Below are 15,481 nucleotides of genomic sequence, written 5' to 3'. Positions count from 1 at the left end.
GGTGGCAAATCATCCAGTGGCATACCAAGGTGCATATTCATCCATAATGGGGCATGATCTGACAAGCCCAATGAGAAATCTATGAGGAGATGAGGGCTAAAATCTACATATTGTTATGGGTAAAACAAATACCATCGGTTAAGCCTTGCCCAGTATGTAGTAAGTGCATTATGATGAAAAGTATATCCAGGTATATCCAGGCACTGACCCTTGGAGAAGCAGCCATAAATCTTCAGCCTGCACAGAAAGAAGCATGCTATCCCATTTCTGCCTTTCCAATGATAGCATATGAGATCTTGAAGTGGTGTTATCTCTTGGTAGAGGGGAATTATTAAAATCTCCACAGAGGAATGCATTAGATCTCCATGGATATTTTGCTTAAAGAATCCCATAAAGAAGCCCTCATGGCAGAGGTCTGGGAGGCATAGGCTGATGCAAACTCAAGAATATCACCATTGACATTACATTGTATGACCATCCATCTGCCACTGCTGTCATTGAAGTCTAACTGAGGCTCCAGCTCATGTCTAACCATTATGCATACACCTGAGTAGGTAGTGGTACCACCATAGTATATGTCATAACCGCCAAAATAATCGTGATGACCAACCTTAGAGTGTTGATTATGCTCTTGCAAACAAACAATATCTGGCTGCATTTTATGTACATAATTCCATAAAAGCCTACACTTTGAGACATTGCAGAGGCTCTGTACATTGTATGTAAAGCACTTAAGTGTTTGATGCATGAAAAAGGTATATACAGTAAGGTATAAGTATAGAACAAGATGTCAGAGAGGCAAAGCCTGTGCCTGCATGGGCTGCGTTCCCTCATGATCCATGAAAGAAATAGCATTCTCCCCTTCTTCAGAATCACGTATGGGGATGCCCTTCTTCAAAATCCCCACCCAATTTTGAAGGACAGGAGCTGAAGTAGAAGCCTGTCCTGGTGAGGGAGAAGAAGCATCCCATTGATGAGATTGAAAGGGGCGTTGCTTCAATACAACCACCTTCTTAGGCTGTTGAAAACCATCCCGATCAGTTCCCGCAGATTCCTTCATCTTCTCTTTTTCTTTATCTTTTCCTTTTCCAGCAAGTGATTGCACCTGATTAATTGGTTTGGCATTCTTTGCTCCATTTCTATTTGCTGTCTTAGCTTGCAAATTCTCATTCTTTTCCCGTGTCTGGGGCGGCAAGGCATTGGGAGGGGGCTGATGCAGAACCATTGGGCATTTAGAGGCTAGATGTCCAAACTTGTGGTAGGCAAAACAAGCTCCTGCAAACACACCCCATTTCAATTCAAAATACTTTTTTCTCAATTGCACTCCCTCAACTTCCACTGCAATAGGAGGGGTAGGTGTATCAGTGTTCCAGAGAATGCAGAACCTGTTATGGGTTCCCATAGGGCGTGGAGGACAAATGACCTGTCCCGAAGAAGCAGCCAGGCCAAGCAATTCTTTATGCATATAGTCCGGGAAGTTAACAACCTCAACCCATACAGGACAGTGATGTCGTATAAGACTTTGATAATCCTTGTTTGGGGATCAAGGCATAGCATGTACCATCCGCTTCCCGTAAAAGAGGGGAGAAAGCTCAAGTAGCCTCTGCTTGCACAAAGCATATGATAAATGCACCTCATAAAAGCCTCTAGATGCAAAATACACTCCCTCTACAAAGCATCCTCCAAGGATGGACTTAATCCACTGTGCAACATCACTGGCTGCTGGGATTCTTCCTGGAAAGAAAATTATTACCGCGGTTTGAGATAACTTTTTGAGAGGATTCACGAGGGATGGCAATTTCAATTTGTATGTGACCTCTGGAACTGGTTTGCCCCATTCCTGTCGTGACTGCTGAAAGTCATCCTTAAGTGTATCAAACACGTATTGAGCTTCCATAGTAAGTTCATCATCTTGTGTTGCAGGCTGTGAAGGGCGGCGCTTAGCATCTGCAGGTCTTTCTTTTCGAGCATATGTACAAACATCCGAACCTGAAGCCATGATTGAAATACGACAAGGCAAGAGGGAATGTACGGAGAAGTATAGAATCTAACAAGCAAGACACAGGACTGTACGGAAAAGTACAGGAGCACGACTCAAGATTGTACGGGCAAGGTACTGGATTGTATGGGCAAGACTGGACTGTACGGATATACGGAGGAGACTGTACGGAAAAAACTGAATTGTACGGAGATGCTGACGGGGCACAGAGAGACTGTACTGTACAGAAATGGACAGGGCTGTACGGACGGGTCTTCAGGAAAAAGTACGGCAATGGCGATGCAGACAGGTACGGGACTGCCCAGAGCTGCGCGGGGGTGAGCCAGACCTCACCTAGTTGTTCGTACGGTCGTACGAAAAACGTACGACGATCGTACAGGTGTACGGACAGGAAGGGAGGCTGTACGGGATCCTTAGCGAGGCTGAACAGCAGAGGCCGCACTCTCTCACGCTCTCTCACACACACACACACTCGACACACACACCACTACATTCCACACACACTTTTTTGGGTAAAATCCAGTGTATTTATATTCTCATAAATTTACAAGATGGGAAGTCTCCCACACACTAACATTAGACTCCAAAAGAGAGCCCAATGGAAGAACTCAAAAACAGGTAGAGAACACTTCAAGGCTAGTAGCATCCAAGTCCCTTGCAGCAAGACTGTCATGTAAGGATTGCTTGAGGGACATTCTGAAGAAAATATATGCCTGAGGAAACTGTTGACCCATCCTAGAATGCAGTCTCTGTGTCCAAATGGTCCATAGTACCCAAAAGCGAGTCCAATGAAAGAAAAGGAGGAATGGAGACATCTGAGATGAGAGGCATCCAAACATCTAGAAGAGTTTCCCAAATCTGATAGAGGGGAACCGAAGCCGCAGCAAATGAGAAACATGAGTGATCAATATGCGAGAGTGTGGGCAAGACCATAATAGGTGAGGAATTGTCTCGCAGTGATGAGAGCAACGGGGGTAGGAAGGGGAAGCAATGCGGAGTGATGCCAATTTCACCCCAATAGAAAAGGCTCCCACTATACATCTCCAAAAGAAAAGCCTCTGTTTCAATGGCAATTTGGCTTTCCAGATTTTCATGAGTCGTGATTGCCACCAAGATAAAGGCCTATCCAAATTCCAAAGAGTGTTGGCATGCTTGTCAATCCATGGCGGTGGAAGAAGAAATCTATAGACCTTCGAGGAGGTCAGATTGTGCATTGAGAGCGTATGGGTAGCAGGAGGTAAGGAAGTCAAATTCCAGTCCATTAATCTGTCCTGTGCAAACAGTCCTGTGCAAACAGTGGAGGAACCGGAACAAATGGCTGCAACATAGTTGAAAGTATTCTCCAAATGGACCTATGATGCAGACCCAAGGAGAATGTCCTGCAAGCTTGTGGAAATGAAAGCATACAACCTTGTTGATCCACAACATCACCAACAAATCTTATGCCCAATTTCATGAGATTGTATGCTTTAATAGGTGCCTGTAAAGCGAGAGGCAATTCAAACACCTTGCTCCAATGGATGCTTTCCAAGCGAAAAGAATTACCATGATGAGAGGAAGCACCTGTCCATTTTGCATATGAGATCATTCTCTTCCAATCATGAATAAAAGCAGTAGAAACAGGGCAACCAGGAATTTTCCCCTGAAAGGTAGTCATAACTGCTTCCCAGTGATCTACATTCCACACACATACACACACACACACACACACAGAGTAGCGAAGCCCTGATAAGAATTAGGAAGGTCACTCAATGTCATGGACACAACTTGAGGATCTAGCACAATCTTATCAACGTTTATGAGCTAATCCCTATAGTTCTTGACTTTTGTGAAATAGGCATCGATGCTGTCCCCTTCTTCCATCTTGACATTGTTCAACTGCTTGTGAGAATTTGATAAAGATTGGCCATGTATCACATGCAGCCTTTGCTCTCTTGCAGGGCATAATGAACCGCTTCACAAAAAAGGCAATGAAGGCATATGCCTGTGTATCTCTTTGATCCCGTTGGATCTGATCTTGCGTGCGAGGCACTACGGCATTAGTGGTAGATGATACAAAAGTGGCGATAGCTGTATCCAGCCAAAGAAGATGGTGTGGTGGCAATGGCTGCCTAAGAGGTAGGCCTGAGCTCTGTTCCTGTAACAATACCACAAATTTTTTTGGCAACCAAGAAGTGGCACACCCATCAGATAATTAGTGCCATCAAGCTTATCCTTAGCTGAAAGCATTCCAAGCGAATCATTGCTTTCCATTGCAAAATCCCTAAATAAAGAAATTTGCTATGGCTAATGTAAATGTCAAGGCCTCAAGGTTGTCACTCCAAATGAGCTTGTTGCCCCCAAAATCTGATTGCAAATCTACAAACGTCAGGCAAATAATGATAGAAAAGTATATGCAAATGTGTTGTTGAAATTGCTGCTCAATGCACAAATGTCTGCCTCCAAAAGACTAGCCTGCAAAAGCTGGTTGTAAAAGTCTATCCTGGAAAATTGTGTCGAGCCATTAATTTAAGGGAAAAATTTGCTAGAATATGCTTGTAGGTGCTTGAAAAGGAGAATCCCTAGGGCACAAGGGCCAATGCACGACTGGGAGCAAAAGCCCCAAACCTTGACAGTCCTAGCAATCCCAGTGTCAACCCTGTTTACAAATGCAGGCTCCAAATAGCAAATGGGAGTTTGAAAAAAACATTTGATGCTGAAGTCAACTGATAGTAGAACTAGTAATGTGCAGAAATTTAGCAAAGAATCTGTATTGTATGGACAAAAGAGATCACACTATATGGACGGCTTGCATCAAAATTTGTGAATCTGTGAAGTCTGATAGATTGTACAGATGTCTATTTTGTACAGTTTTACGGGCAGGCTAAAAAATTTTATTTGCAAGTTAGAATAGTCCTGGAGCCTATCGTGCGATTCTCTGAGCATTAGATTGAATGACAAAATGGAAGCAGTAACCTCAAAACAGACTCATGGGAGCTGTGCCTATGATGCCTGGAATAGGTCACGTGGTTGAAAGACCCTGCAAGTCGGTGCAATGAAGAAGCAAAGACCGATGGAACTCCAGTAAGGCCGACTGTATGTCTCTTTGGTGGCGCACACTAAGCTGTAGGTCATAGGAGTGCTAGACTGGAGATCGTGGTTACAATGGCGATTGAAGTGGCACAATGCTAGGTGAATAGCACGGGGCTGAGCTGGAGTAGTTTGGGATGGAGAAGATGTATTTGCAAGTCGTGGTCTGTAGATAGTTGCTGAAGCTGGTCGCAGACAATGACAGACTGTTGAAGGGAATTGAGGGGTACCAGAAGTAAGTGTGCACACAGGATAGGACGCAGGCTGCTCTGATACCACTGTTGGATGGAGTGGAATGGAAAGAAACGTGGAATGCAGTGGAGCTGAGAAGGAATGGAATGTACTTGCAAAAATGGGTAATGAGAAAGTACAAGTGAGCGGCCATATAGGCCCAACAAGTAAAATAAATTTTGTATTAAGAAAGATTTACATTCATAGACGTCCCAGAGTGGGACAGCTACTACTCATAACAAAATACTGACAACTAAAAGCAGTAAAGCTGCTCCAGTAAAGAATAGCTAGCACAAAAGAAAAAACACTCAAAAGACACACACACACACACATACACAAAATACACAGACATAAACATAAACATAAACACAAACACAAACACAAACACAAACACAAACACAAACATATACATATACATATACATATACATATACATATACATATACATATGCATGCACATGCGTGTGCGTGTGCACTTGCGTTTGTATAGTTGTTTCTATAAGGCGCATGATAGATGGAAGGTGGAAAGAATGCTGGCCATTTTAGGTGTTTGAGATTGTAAATTGTTTTTTAAAGGGAGTTGGTTCCCTCCACCTAATAATCCTAGTGTGCTTGGGTTGTTATGGGGAAGTTTTACTTTGTCAGGTATTTTCTGGTAGTTGTGGGGCAGTTTTACTTTGTCAGTTATTTTCTTGTAGGTAGGGTCTGCCTACCATTCTTGACAATTGGAGCACCCCATGCTGGTTTAAATCTAACATGTAAATTGTTATTGAAATACAGAAATGTCGAGGAGTGCAGATCCTATGATTGGTCTCCAGAAGGAAGGCGAAATTGATGTGCACAACTACTCCTTTGCAGAGATGAGAACCATCACAAACGATTTTGAGAAGAACCTTGCTGCAGGAAACTTCGGAGGTGTATTCTATGGAAGGCTGCCTTGTGGACAGGAAGTTGTTGTCAAGTTGTTGGAGACTAAATTTCAGCAATCACCGACCGAGTTTCTGAATAAGGTATGCTTGTAAGCTCGTTTGAGAGAAGCTGGTGATCTGTGCAAGAGCATGTGTATGGCTACACAGATGAAAATTTGAGAGAAAAGCGTGTACTTGTGTCCATTGTTTTGTAATTGGTAGACCTCAAAGAAGATACTATGTTTAGAAAAAGAGTATTAGGAATGCCTAATGGATCATCAAAGTCCAATGAGAGCACCTATGTGGCATAGTAGCTAAATACCAAGACCTACATAGACCAAGCTGGCTATTCATTTGTGTGATTTTTTACAGAACCCTTCTCAAACAAAGTGAGGATCAACCCTCTAGATCACAATTGCTTTTCTGTGCAGCCCACAAACTTTCCTTGGTTCTCAAACTTTTTGTTTGACTTAGCTAACTTTTTCTGTAGGTCTTTATATCAACAAACCTTGTTTTTTTTTTTTTTTTTTGGTTGCAAAAAGAGACTTCTATTAAGTATTAAAGAAAACCGTTGGAGCAAGCTCCATACGGGATACACCATGCAATGCATGAAAAGCTCAAGAGCCAAAAAGAAAGGATTGGGGCTGATAGTGCCATCTCAATCCGGTAGAAACCTCCGAGAAAAAGGGAGAACCCCTCCAAACTCGAAGAAATACAGTCGTTCTAGAAGAGGCTGCTTGTGAAGGGCCCTGCATGCTAGCCCATATGGCTATCAAAGTGTTGTGAACCGTGTCAGTCCAAATACCCGTGAACACCTGTGATGGGTGTATCTGGGTGCCATCCAAGGCCTCTGTACATCTGGCTCTCCAAATGTGCCAAGATGAAATGCTAGCCAAAATCTCCCAAGAGGTGTCTACTGAAGCATGAGAAGCTCTGAAGGGAGTAAGTGGTACATCCTGAAGAGAGCAGGGCTCTATCACCTGCCGGCGGAACGAGAGTGCCCAAGAAGAAGGCTCACCCTCATAAAACACCTGGGGCCCAGTAAGGGATAACCATGCGACCGAGCCCCAAGCCATGAAGAAAGGGGAAGTATGAAAAATGCTGAGTATCCGAGCAACCCCTTTTCAAACAGTTCTCGCCTGACTGCAATCCCAAAGGCAATGTTGCACTGACTCCTCTGTAGAATGACAGCGAGGGCAAGTGGGATCAGCCCCAAATCGTGATCTCCAGAGGTTCACTGCAATCCCTCCGTGAATAGAAAGCCAAAAGAAAAGAGTGATCTTTCTATTTCTGAGGGTTTTCATAGCCTCCTCCAGAAATTCCTACGCAAATCTGCAGTGATGAAGAAGCTGTCCCAATGGGGGGCTTTGGAGGGAATCCAACCCCTACTGTTCAGCTGAAATCTCCTGGCATTACCAATCGTGAAATGAAAAAAGGGAATCCCCCTCTCTTGGTGCCCGCAAACCTTGGTTTTGTTTTACTTATTACATTTGTTTGCGCCTTTGGTAGGTCCTTACAGGCCTATGAGACAAGGTAGAATCAAGAGAAGTGACTCATACAAGCTATTGTGGGCTGAGGCAAAGGGCTCCCTAAGGCCCTTGCTGAGTGCTATACTAGGAAACTTAAAATTGGTACTCCAGGCACAAAAGAACGTGAGAAACTCAGAAATCCTGAGATGATAAGAGATGGAATCAGGTGCAATCTATGATATTGGTGCCATGGTAGCTCTTTGGTGGGATGCGAAGATATCACGTATCTCCCTTTGTGGGTTGTCTACGTTGCGGCGAGGGGCATGGGCTCAGTGATCTCTATATCCGGTGAGCCATATCAAGAGTGACACCTCCACTCTGGTGATCCCCTTTGAGTAAGGCTGAGATGGGCTTGACCTTCATTGTGCGTGCTTTGGTCCTCTGCTTCATGCGTGGTCTCTATGTCTCTGGCTCTGCACTTTTGTGTCGTCTCTTCCGGCTAACCTACTGTTCGCTTGTCCTCCAATGCAATCTGTCCTGGGGCTCACTTAAATGCGTTGAAATCTGACATGTCATTGTTCTCGATATATCTCTGTCTCCTGTGCACTATCACCCCCTATTGTCTGACCTGTCTTAGTAGGGTCTCTCTGTATTGTCGCATGTCAATTAGATAACTTGGTCTCTCTATGTGAGATCTATTTGATCTGTCTTAGTAGGGTCTCTCTGTGTCGTCGCATGCCAATCAGATTGAGACCAGCACAAACCTAGTCATGAACTTGGATCAGCCGAGAGAGCAGCTCAAAACTGCATCCCTTGTGAATAATAGACTGGACAAGTACATAGGAAATGCTCCTCTGTCTCCACCTTCTCCAATGTGAATGGTTTGCAAATGTGTTGCCATCAGGTGATACTCGTAGAAAGTGGTTGTGAGAGAACTTGATCTTGGTGAGAAACCCTTGGTCTTCACCCCAAGTCCGTGACGTATAGAGTTGGAGTGAGTAGATCCAACTGTATGATATGGTTAATCTCATCTCATGGGGTTGGGGGAGACAGAGCATCCAAGCTGTACTGGAAGGGGGGAGTCAGTCCATCTAAATACCCTGACTGGCAAACCATCTGGATATATGTGCATACAAGGCTGTGCTAACCCCTCTTTGCTTGTCATTTGGATGACTCTAGTGCCAACCTCGGTAGTCTCTAGCTAGGAAAAGCCCAAACCCTGTGAAGCTATGTCACCATTTGAAAGATGGCATCAATCTGAAGTGGTGTCATGGCAAAATTTGCCTATACAATCTGAGGGCTTACATCAAATCCTCGTGGACCTCATAATCACATGTAGCCTCTCAAATCTCCGCCAATTAGTGGCCGCGAGATCGCTCCCCTTGTGATGACCATCTGGGGAGAGCTGGTAGAGAGGTCAAGCCTAAGAGAGGGTTGGCGATGAGAGAGAGAGAGAGAGAGAGAGAGAGAGAGAGGGATTCTTAGAAGTCTTCGAAAGACTAAAGGGTCTATGAGACTGAAAGAAACGTGATCCAATGAGCTGAAAGGGTTAATTGGGGCATCATTGCCCATGATGAATACAACATATTGAAATCATCTCAGCTCTTATACATGTGAGAATCTAATTTGTGGCTAGGGTAGAAGCTCAAGGGGGCCCCGATAATGCATGAGGTTGTGATGACATGAAATTTGTGATTTAGTGTTGACATTGGTCTATGTGTGTGACCCGTTGTGGTCTCCTAGCGGTATGTCTGACAAGAGCCAATGTGACCCTCATCGGCCGTGCCCTCGATCTAATGGACGTGGAGGGAAGATCCTCCAAGTGTGATCCATGCATCAACTTGCTGTCAAGTTTGTCATGTCACTGGCTGTGGATCTCAGCCTCGCCGACCTACTTGTGATCTACTGGTCCTTATGATCTGGCTGGAAAAACTCCGTGATCAGTCTCTAGGTGGAGTCTAGCTGTGTGACTTGACCCCGCCTCTGTATCTAGAGCAAGTGCTCTGTGTGTCTGACGATCTCATGGATGAAGGCGACAAGCCATCTCTGATTTGGGGAAGAGAGGAAGCTGGATAGGGCTCCGAAACCATCTCTAAATAGACATTGATAACGACCTTGAATCTCATATTACAAAGGGCACCTCAAAGCAAAATGATCCTCTGACTCGATTTCATGGCAATCAAACAGGATGCAGATGCGGCTCTCCCGAGGTATGCCCTCAGCCCATCCACTCTCAATGTAGAGTCCATGCAATGCAACACGGAACTAGAAAATGAGCTTCACTGGAAGTTCACTGGGTGCCAACCAGGTCCTGAATATGTGTAGCTGTGCAAGGTCTTGAATGTGTGTGGTGTGCAAGGTCCTCTCAAATGACCCGGTTGACGTTGTGATACGTGAACGGGATTGAAGGAGCCTTAATGCTATATTGGAAAGGGGGTAATTGATCCATCTGGATCCCAAAGCTCTCGGACCACCTGCATGTATGTGCATACCAACATCTTTGATCACCCTAAGCCTGAAGTCAGGGAGGAAGATAGAGCTAGCCACGGTAGTTTACGTTGTCCTGAGGGGCAAGACAAATAGTCCCTGACTCGGTAAAGGTATGTGATGACCTGAAATGCTGCGTCAAGTTGCAGTGGAGACACACTGAACTCAGCCAGAAGAATCTAATGTGGGACCAATGGTTTGCTGTGGATCATTTGTCTACCCCAGTCCAATTTGCCTCTGATAAAACAAGACCTCAACAAGGGCTACCATACATATCCGTTGGACAGACCAAGGAATCAAAAAGGAAGGAGGGAGGGAGAGAGAGAGAGAGAGAGAGAGAGTTTCAATCTGAGATTTAATATATTTGGCTCTGAGAGAGAGAGAGAGAGAGAGAGAGAGAGAGAGAGAGAGAGAGAGAGAGTTTATTAAAGTCTTCGGAAGACCGATGGGTCTATGAGACTGTGAAAAACTTGGTACAAACGAGCTGTGGTGGTGGAGCTACTAAACGAGCATCTACACCAATGCAAAATGCAAAGAATGCAGAATGGTGGTAAGTACAACATAGTCATGTTGGTGGTCGACTATATATCAATCTCATCATCATCATCATCGTCAGGACATCAGGGTGGATGAGGCAATGGGGGCATGAAATCGGCGATAGAGTGCTGTCGGCCACTCACAGGTGCCGCCCTGGCACGTCTCCTGGTCGTAGCTCTACATCTAACCAGGGCTATCGTGACTCTTGTCGGTCGGGCTCCGACTGTAAACAGGGAGGGGATGTCCCCTAGTGTGATCTGTGTGTCGACCCTCTGTCTGAGCTATTGGGTCACTAGCTCCGAGTCACGGTCATGTTGAGGCCTCGTCTCGTGAGGGTCCATGTGATCTGGTTGAAAAAACTTCGTGATAGAGATAGTATCCTCTCACGGTGTCTGAGTACCTCATGAATGAAACCTGTCAAACGTCGTTGGTCTGGGTAGGAGAGGAATCAGGCCAGAATCCCATAGCTATCTCTGAAGAGGCAATAGAAATGCCCTTGGATCTCATAGTAAACAGGACACGTGAAGATGAAGTGCTCCTCTGTCTCAACCTCTTGCATGTCACATAATGTGCATATGCGCCTCTTCCTAGGTAGTCGCTCTGCTCTGCCGCTCTCGATACGAAGTCTATGTGAAGAGACCCGGAATTGTCCAATAGAGATCCTCAGTGAGTGGGATAAGTAGATCTGTGTGTATCCTGGGGGGTCAATGAAACCCTCCTCTGTGATATGTAAGCAGTGATCTCTGTAGAAGCTAAGCTTCACTGGGAGTTCATTGGGTCCCAACCAGGTCCGAAATGTGTGTAGCTATAAGAGATCCTCACAGATAACCTGGTTGACCTCGTGTGATAGGAGGGGAGAAAACAGAGCATCCATGTTGTACTGGAAGGGAGGTAGTCTATCCATGTGGAGCCCCAGTCGCTCAAACCATCTCTCTGTGCGTGCATACCAGCACCTCTAGTCCCCTCCTGCTGCAAGTGCCATAGAAGAGGACAGTGCTAGCCATGGTAGCCTGCTATGCCTAGAGGTGTAATCCCCATACTCCTTGACTCGGTACAGATACATGATGACCTGAAGTGCAGTATCTAGCTATAATGGGGGTGACTCAAACTCAGCCTGAATGATCTGGTGAGGAACGTATGGCTTACCACGAATCATCCGTGATAACATGAGAACCTGTAGTCGCTCCATCCGGGCCCACTTTGTATCCGACAAGTCTGGCCCCCAACATGGGCTACCGTACATCCCCGTTGGACGGACCAAGGAGTCAAAGAGCAACCCCTTGGTCCGTGGATCCTGAACGTGTGAGCGGAACCATTGTCTCTCTAGTCTAGCCAATGAAGCATATCCTCTACCCAAGTGTGCCTGCATCGCGGATCTCATAGTGAAGATGGGTCCGGAAAAGACAACCCCAAGATTAGTGTATGATGAAACTATCTCAACAGGTCACCCATCAAATGTGAGCTGCTCATGGCGCATGACGGCTCGAGATGTATTGAAGATCATAACCTTGGTTTTACCTAGGTTGACCTTCAAATTTTGAGACTCACAAAAGGACTGGAGTGCGTCAAGGTGTCTTTGGAGCCCCTCTGATGAGGAAGACAAGAGAGCCACATCATCTGCGTAAAGCAATATCCGGATCAGTGTGCCCGCAAGAGAGCAACCTACCCCCCGTGTCTACATCACCGTCGAGAGAGAGAGAGAGAGAGAGAGAGAGGGTTTCAATCTGAGATTTAATATATTTGGCCCTTGCTTTTTGGTCGCAGGTCACTTGCCTTTCTAATGCTCATCACAAGAACATATTGAGACTGACTGGTTATTGTGCCGAGTACTACAGGCAAACATTAGTATATGAATATATGCCTAGAGGGAGCCTGTATCAACACTTATATGGTAAGATGAACAATTAAGAGAGAAGCTGCAGTAAGACAACAATCTTCCTCCTACCATCCAAAGGGATGTTTGGGGTGATGGTTTAGGGCTGTCATTATTCTGAGAGCTACTTTAACATCTTGGCAGCATGATATTATTTAATTTTCTGGTTCTTTTCATGTTGTATTTCCTGGGCCCTAGGCTTGGCTCTGTTCTGTCAAATTGAGATATTATGGTCCTCTTATGAATTGCAGATAGAATTTCAATGTTGCGTGTATGATAGTCCGAGGGTAAATTGAAAATTTCCGTATGTATGATATTAATTCACGACTGTATGCAGCCGCAGATCATGCATCCCTTGACTGGAAAACCCGGTTGAACATTTTACAACAAGTAGCACAGGGTAGTTCATCCACGATTTTTCAATTGCTTTGAAAGTTGTGATGGTTTTTCTGAATTATTTTAGGATGAAGATGGACTTAAGAATCTTGCATGTTGCTTTTTGTCAGGACTGGAACACCTCCACTGTGCATGTTCTCCTAGCATTGTACATGGCAATGTGAAAAGCGCAAATGTGCTTCTGAGTGATACAATGACTGCAAAAGTCTCAGATTTTGGGCTTTGTGGATTACTACCTGATGATGTTGGGATTGACGTTGATGCGACATCTGGCTATCTTGATCCAGAGTAAGTCTGGTCAAAGAGATCTAAGTCTGAACGTATTGATTGCTCTTTTAATCAAGTGTTGCAAGTAGCCCTAATTTTTTTTTTCGTGCTCTTGGTAGATACTTCATGTTAAATAATTTGACAGAAAAAAGTGACATTTATAGTTTTGGAATACTACTGCTGGAGGTTGTGTCTGGACGTGCCCCATTTGACACAAGCCTTCCAAAAGAGCAATGGACCATTGTCGATTGGGTAAGTCTGTGCTGACATCTATGACCAGTTGAAAGGCAAATATCTCTGACTATACTGTAACGTTGAATGCATATTGCATTTTTTCTGTTCAGGTTCAGAATACACTGCAAAAGGGCAACTACGAACTTATAGCTGATCCTTTCTTACATGGTATTTATAACATTGATGCCTTGTCAAAAGTTATTCAGGTAGCACTGCAAAGCCTAGAGGTTAACGTGAATGAGAGACCTAGTATAAGTGAGATTGTATTGGAGCTGAAAGAGGCAAACAAAATGGAGATCGGTCACCATGTTGCCTTTGCTGAGTCAACCCCTGGTGACTCTTCCAGTACTGATGATTCTTCTTTGCCTTTAGCATTGCCAATTGATTCTTGTGGAAATGATAGTAATTGATGATGAAAGTTTCACATTTGCAGAGCTTGATTGGCATACGATATGTGAAAAAACCCCATGACTAGTTTCATCTTTTTTTGATAACATGTTTGTGAAATGAGGTCAGAGATCATGCCATAACATTCTATATTCAGATAGAATCCTGGGATGCGATCATCTTGTAATGCTTAGATGAAAATCTGCATGCTATTTACTGAAGTGTGCATGGTGTGTTGTGGACCTTGAAACTCTTTATTGTAATTCAGCTGAATTTTTGCTGGGTAAAAGTGAACATAAAAAGCCATCCTTTGTCTAAAAGTTTCAAGGGCAGGTACTATTAAACATTATAGAGTTAGGGCTGCCAATTTTGTTTAGGGCAGTACCTCAGAGATGTACATTCTGTACCTATGTATGATTTCTTACTAAACTGGCTACTTTGACACGTTAATTTTGACGTGTAAATTTTAAGGAACTTGTGGAGCGAATAAAATTCTTAACTAGCTTGACTGGCATGTCATTGAAAGTTGCCCATCAGTTATCTTTTCTGAGCTGTCTTGCCTTGATAGACTCATTTGGAGAAACTTAAAGTGACATACTCATCTTCACAGGCAGTGGAGTATGGACTACTTTTGTATAGCCTTCTCTTTTAGTGCTAGTCTTTGTTACAGCTGTCATTCACCTCCAGAGTGCTGACAGGACTGGCACAAAGACCACTGTATAAATAAATGCTCAACTTTGTCTGTGTGTGGATGTATGTGTGAGTATCTACATACTATGGTCTATAGCAGCGGTGCAGCAATGATGATGTCAAATATCAATGTTGTAGTAGCTAGTCCCTGCTATTGTGTGATGGAGTTTACAGTTTCCAAACTTGTATTTGTTTTCTTTTTGGAGGATGAGTTTTGGCATGTTCCTAAATTAATCTAGAAAAAGTAAATCTCATACATGCACAATGACATCAAGGTTTATTTCTGTCAACCCTCCTTGCACACGAGGTTAATTCTGCACTTTAAAATCTGGTTTAAGAAAATTTTGGTACTTTTCTCTTTGCTCATGTTTCTTCAATTGTCACGTGAATATGCAAAAATTGCACCGAAATAAAGTTCCAAGATGGAAAAATCAAGGCAAAGCTTATAATATGTTTTTACTTCTTGTAGTTAGCTCCATTCCATTAGATTCTACGACTGCGCATTCGAATGTCTATGCTCTTTAATGTCCTTGTTAGAATATGCTAAAAGTGATCCTAGATATAGAAGCTTAACTATATTGACTTCCACAGAAGCTAACCTCAAAGCAATGGCTTCTAATGGCTCCTCGGACCACAAAAATTCATAGCCAGCAACTTGCTATGAATTCTCAACCCTAATCAACTACAAAAGAATCGTAATTTTATGTAGAAACTTCCTAGCGGGTTTAGACATGGGGAGGAAGAGATAGGGAGGGAGAAAGGCAGAGGATGGGCGGAGAAAATTCCCTGGGGGCTGAGATATGAGGAGGGAGAGATAAGGAGGGAGAGAGGCACAGGATGGGCTGACTGAGCAAGGAGGGAGGGGGGGCAGAGACGGAAGAGAGGGGAGGACAGCAAGAGAGGGAGAGGGGGAGGCAGAGAGGGGAGGACAGCA

The 15,481-nt window shown here is 44.2% G+C and overlaps 1 protein-coding gene across 2 annotated transcripts in view; it reads left to right on the top strand.

Moving 5' to 3' along the window:
• LOC147900585 (putative LRR receptor-like serine/threonine-protein kinase At1g51820) overlaps positions 1-14,540 on the top strand; it is a 64,184-nt gene extending 49,644 nt beyond the window's left edge. Inside the window, exons 9-15 of one of the 2 annotated variants that reach the window (XM_087376995.1) lie at positions 6,080-6,309; positions 12,465-12,591; positions 12,911-12,973; positions 13,080-13,257; positions 13,356-13,488; positions 13,581-13,803; positions 13,904-14,540. In XM_087376995.1, the coding sequence (XP_087233121.1) occupies positions 6,080-6,309; positions 12,465-12,591; positions 12,911-12,973; positions 13,080-13,257; positions 13,356-13,488; positions 13,581-13,803; positions 13,904-13,941 (992 nt within the window). In that variant the 3' untranslated portion in view covers positions 13,942-14,540. Of the gene's footprint in view, positions 1-6,079; positions 6,310-12,464; positions 12,592-12,910; positions 12,974-13,079; positions 13,258-13,355; positions 13,489-13,580 lie in introns of both variants that reach the window. The other variant, XM_087376994.1, reaches the window with a different exon arrangement.
• The last annotated feature ends 941 nt before the right edge of the window (positions 14,541-15,481 follow it).

Source organism: Dipteris shenzhenensis, chromosome 7, assembly GCF_047967505.1.
Source record: "Dipteris shenzhenensis isolate YYH24624 ecotype China chromosome 7, Dip_SZ_1.0, whole genome shotgun sequence".
NCBI classification, from domain to species: domain Eukaryota; kingdom Viridiplantae; phylum Streptophyta; class Polypodiopsida; order Gleicheniales; family Dipteridaceae; genus Dipteris; species Dipteris shenzhenensis.
This window is presented reverse-complemented; position numbering and strand designations above follow the sequence as displayed.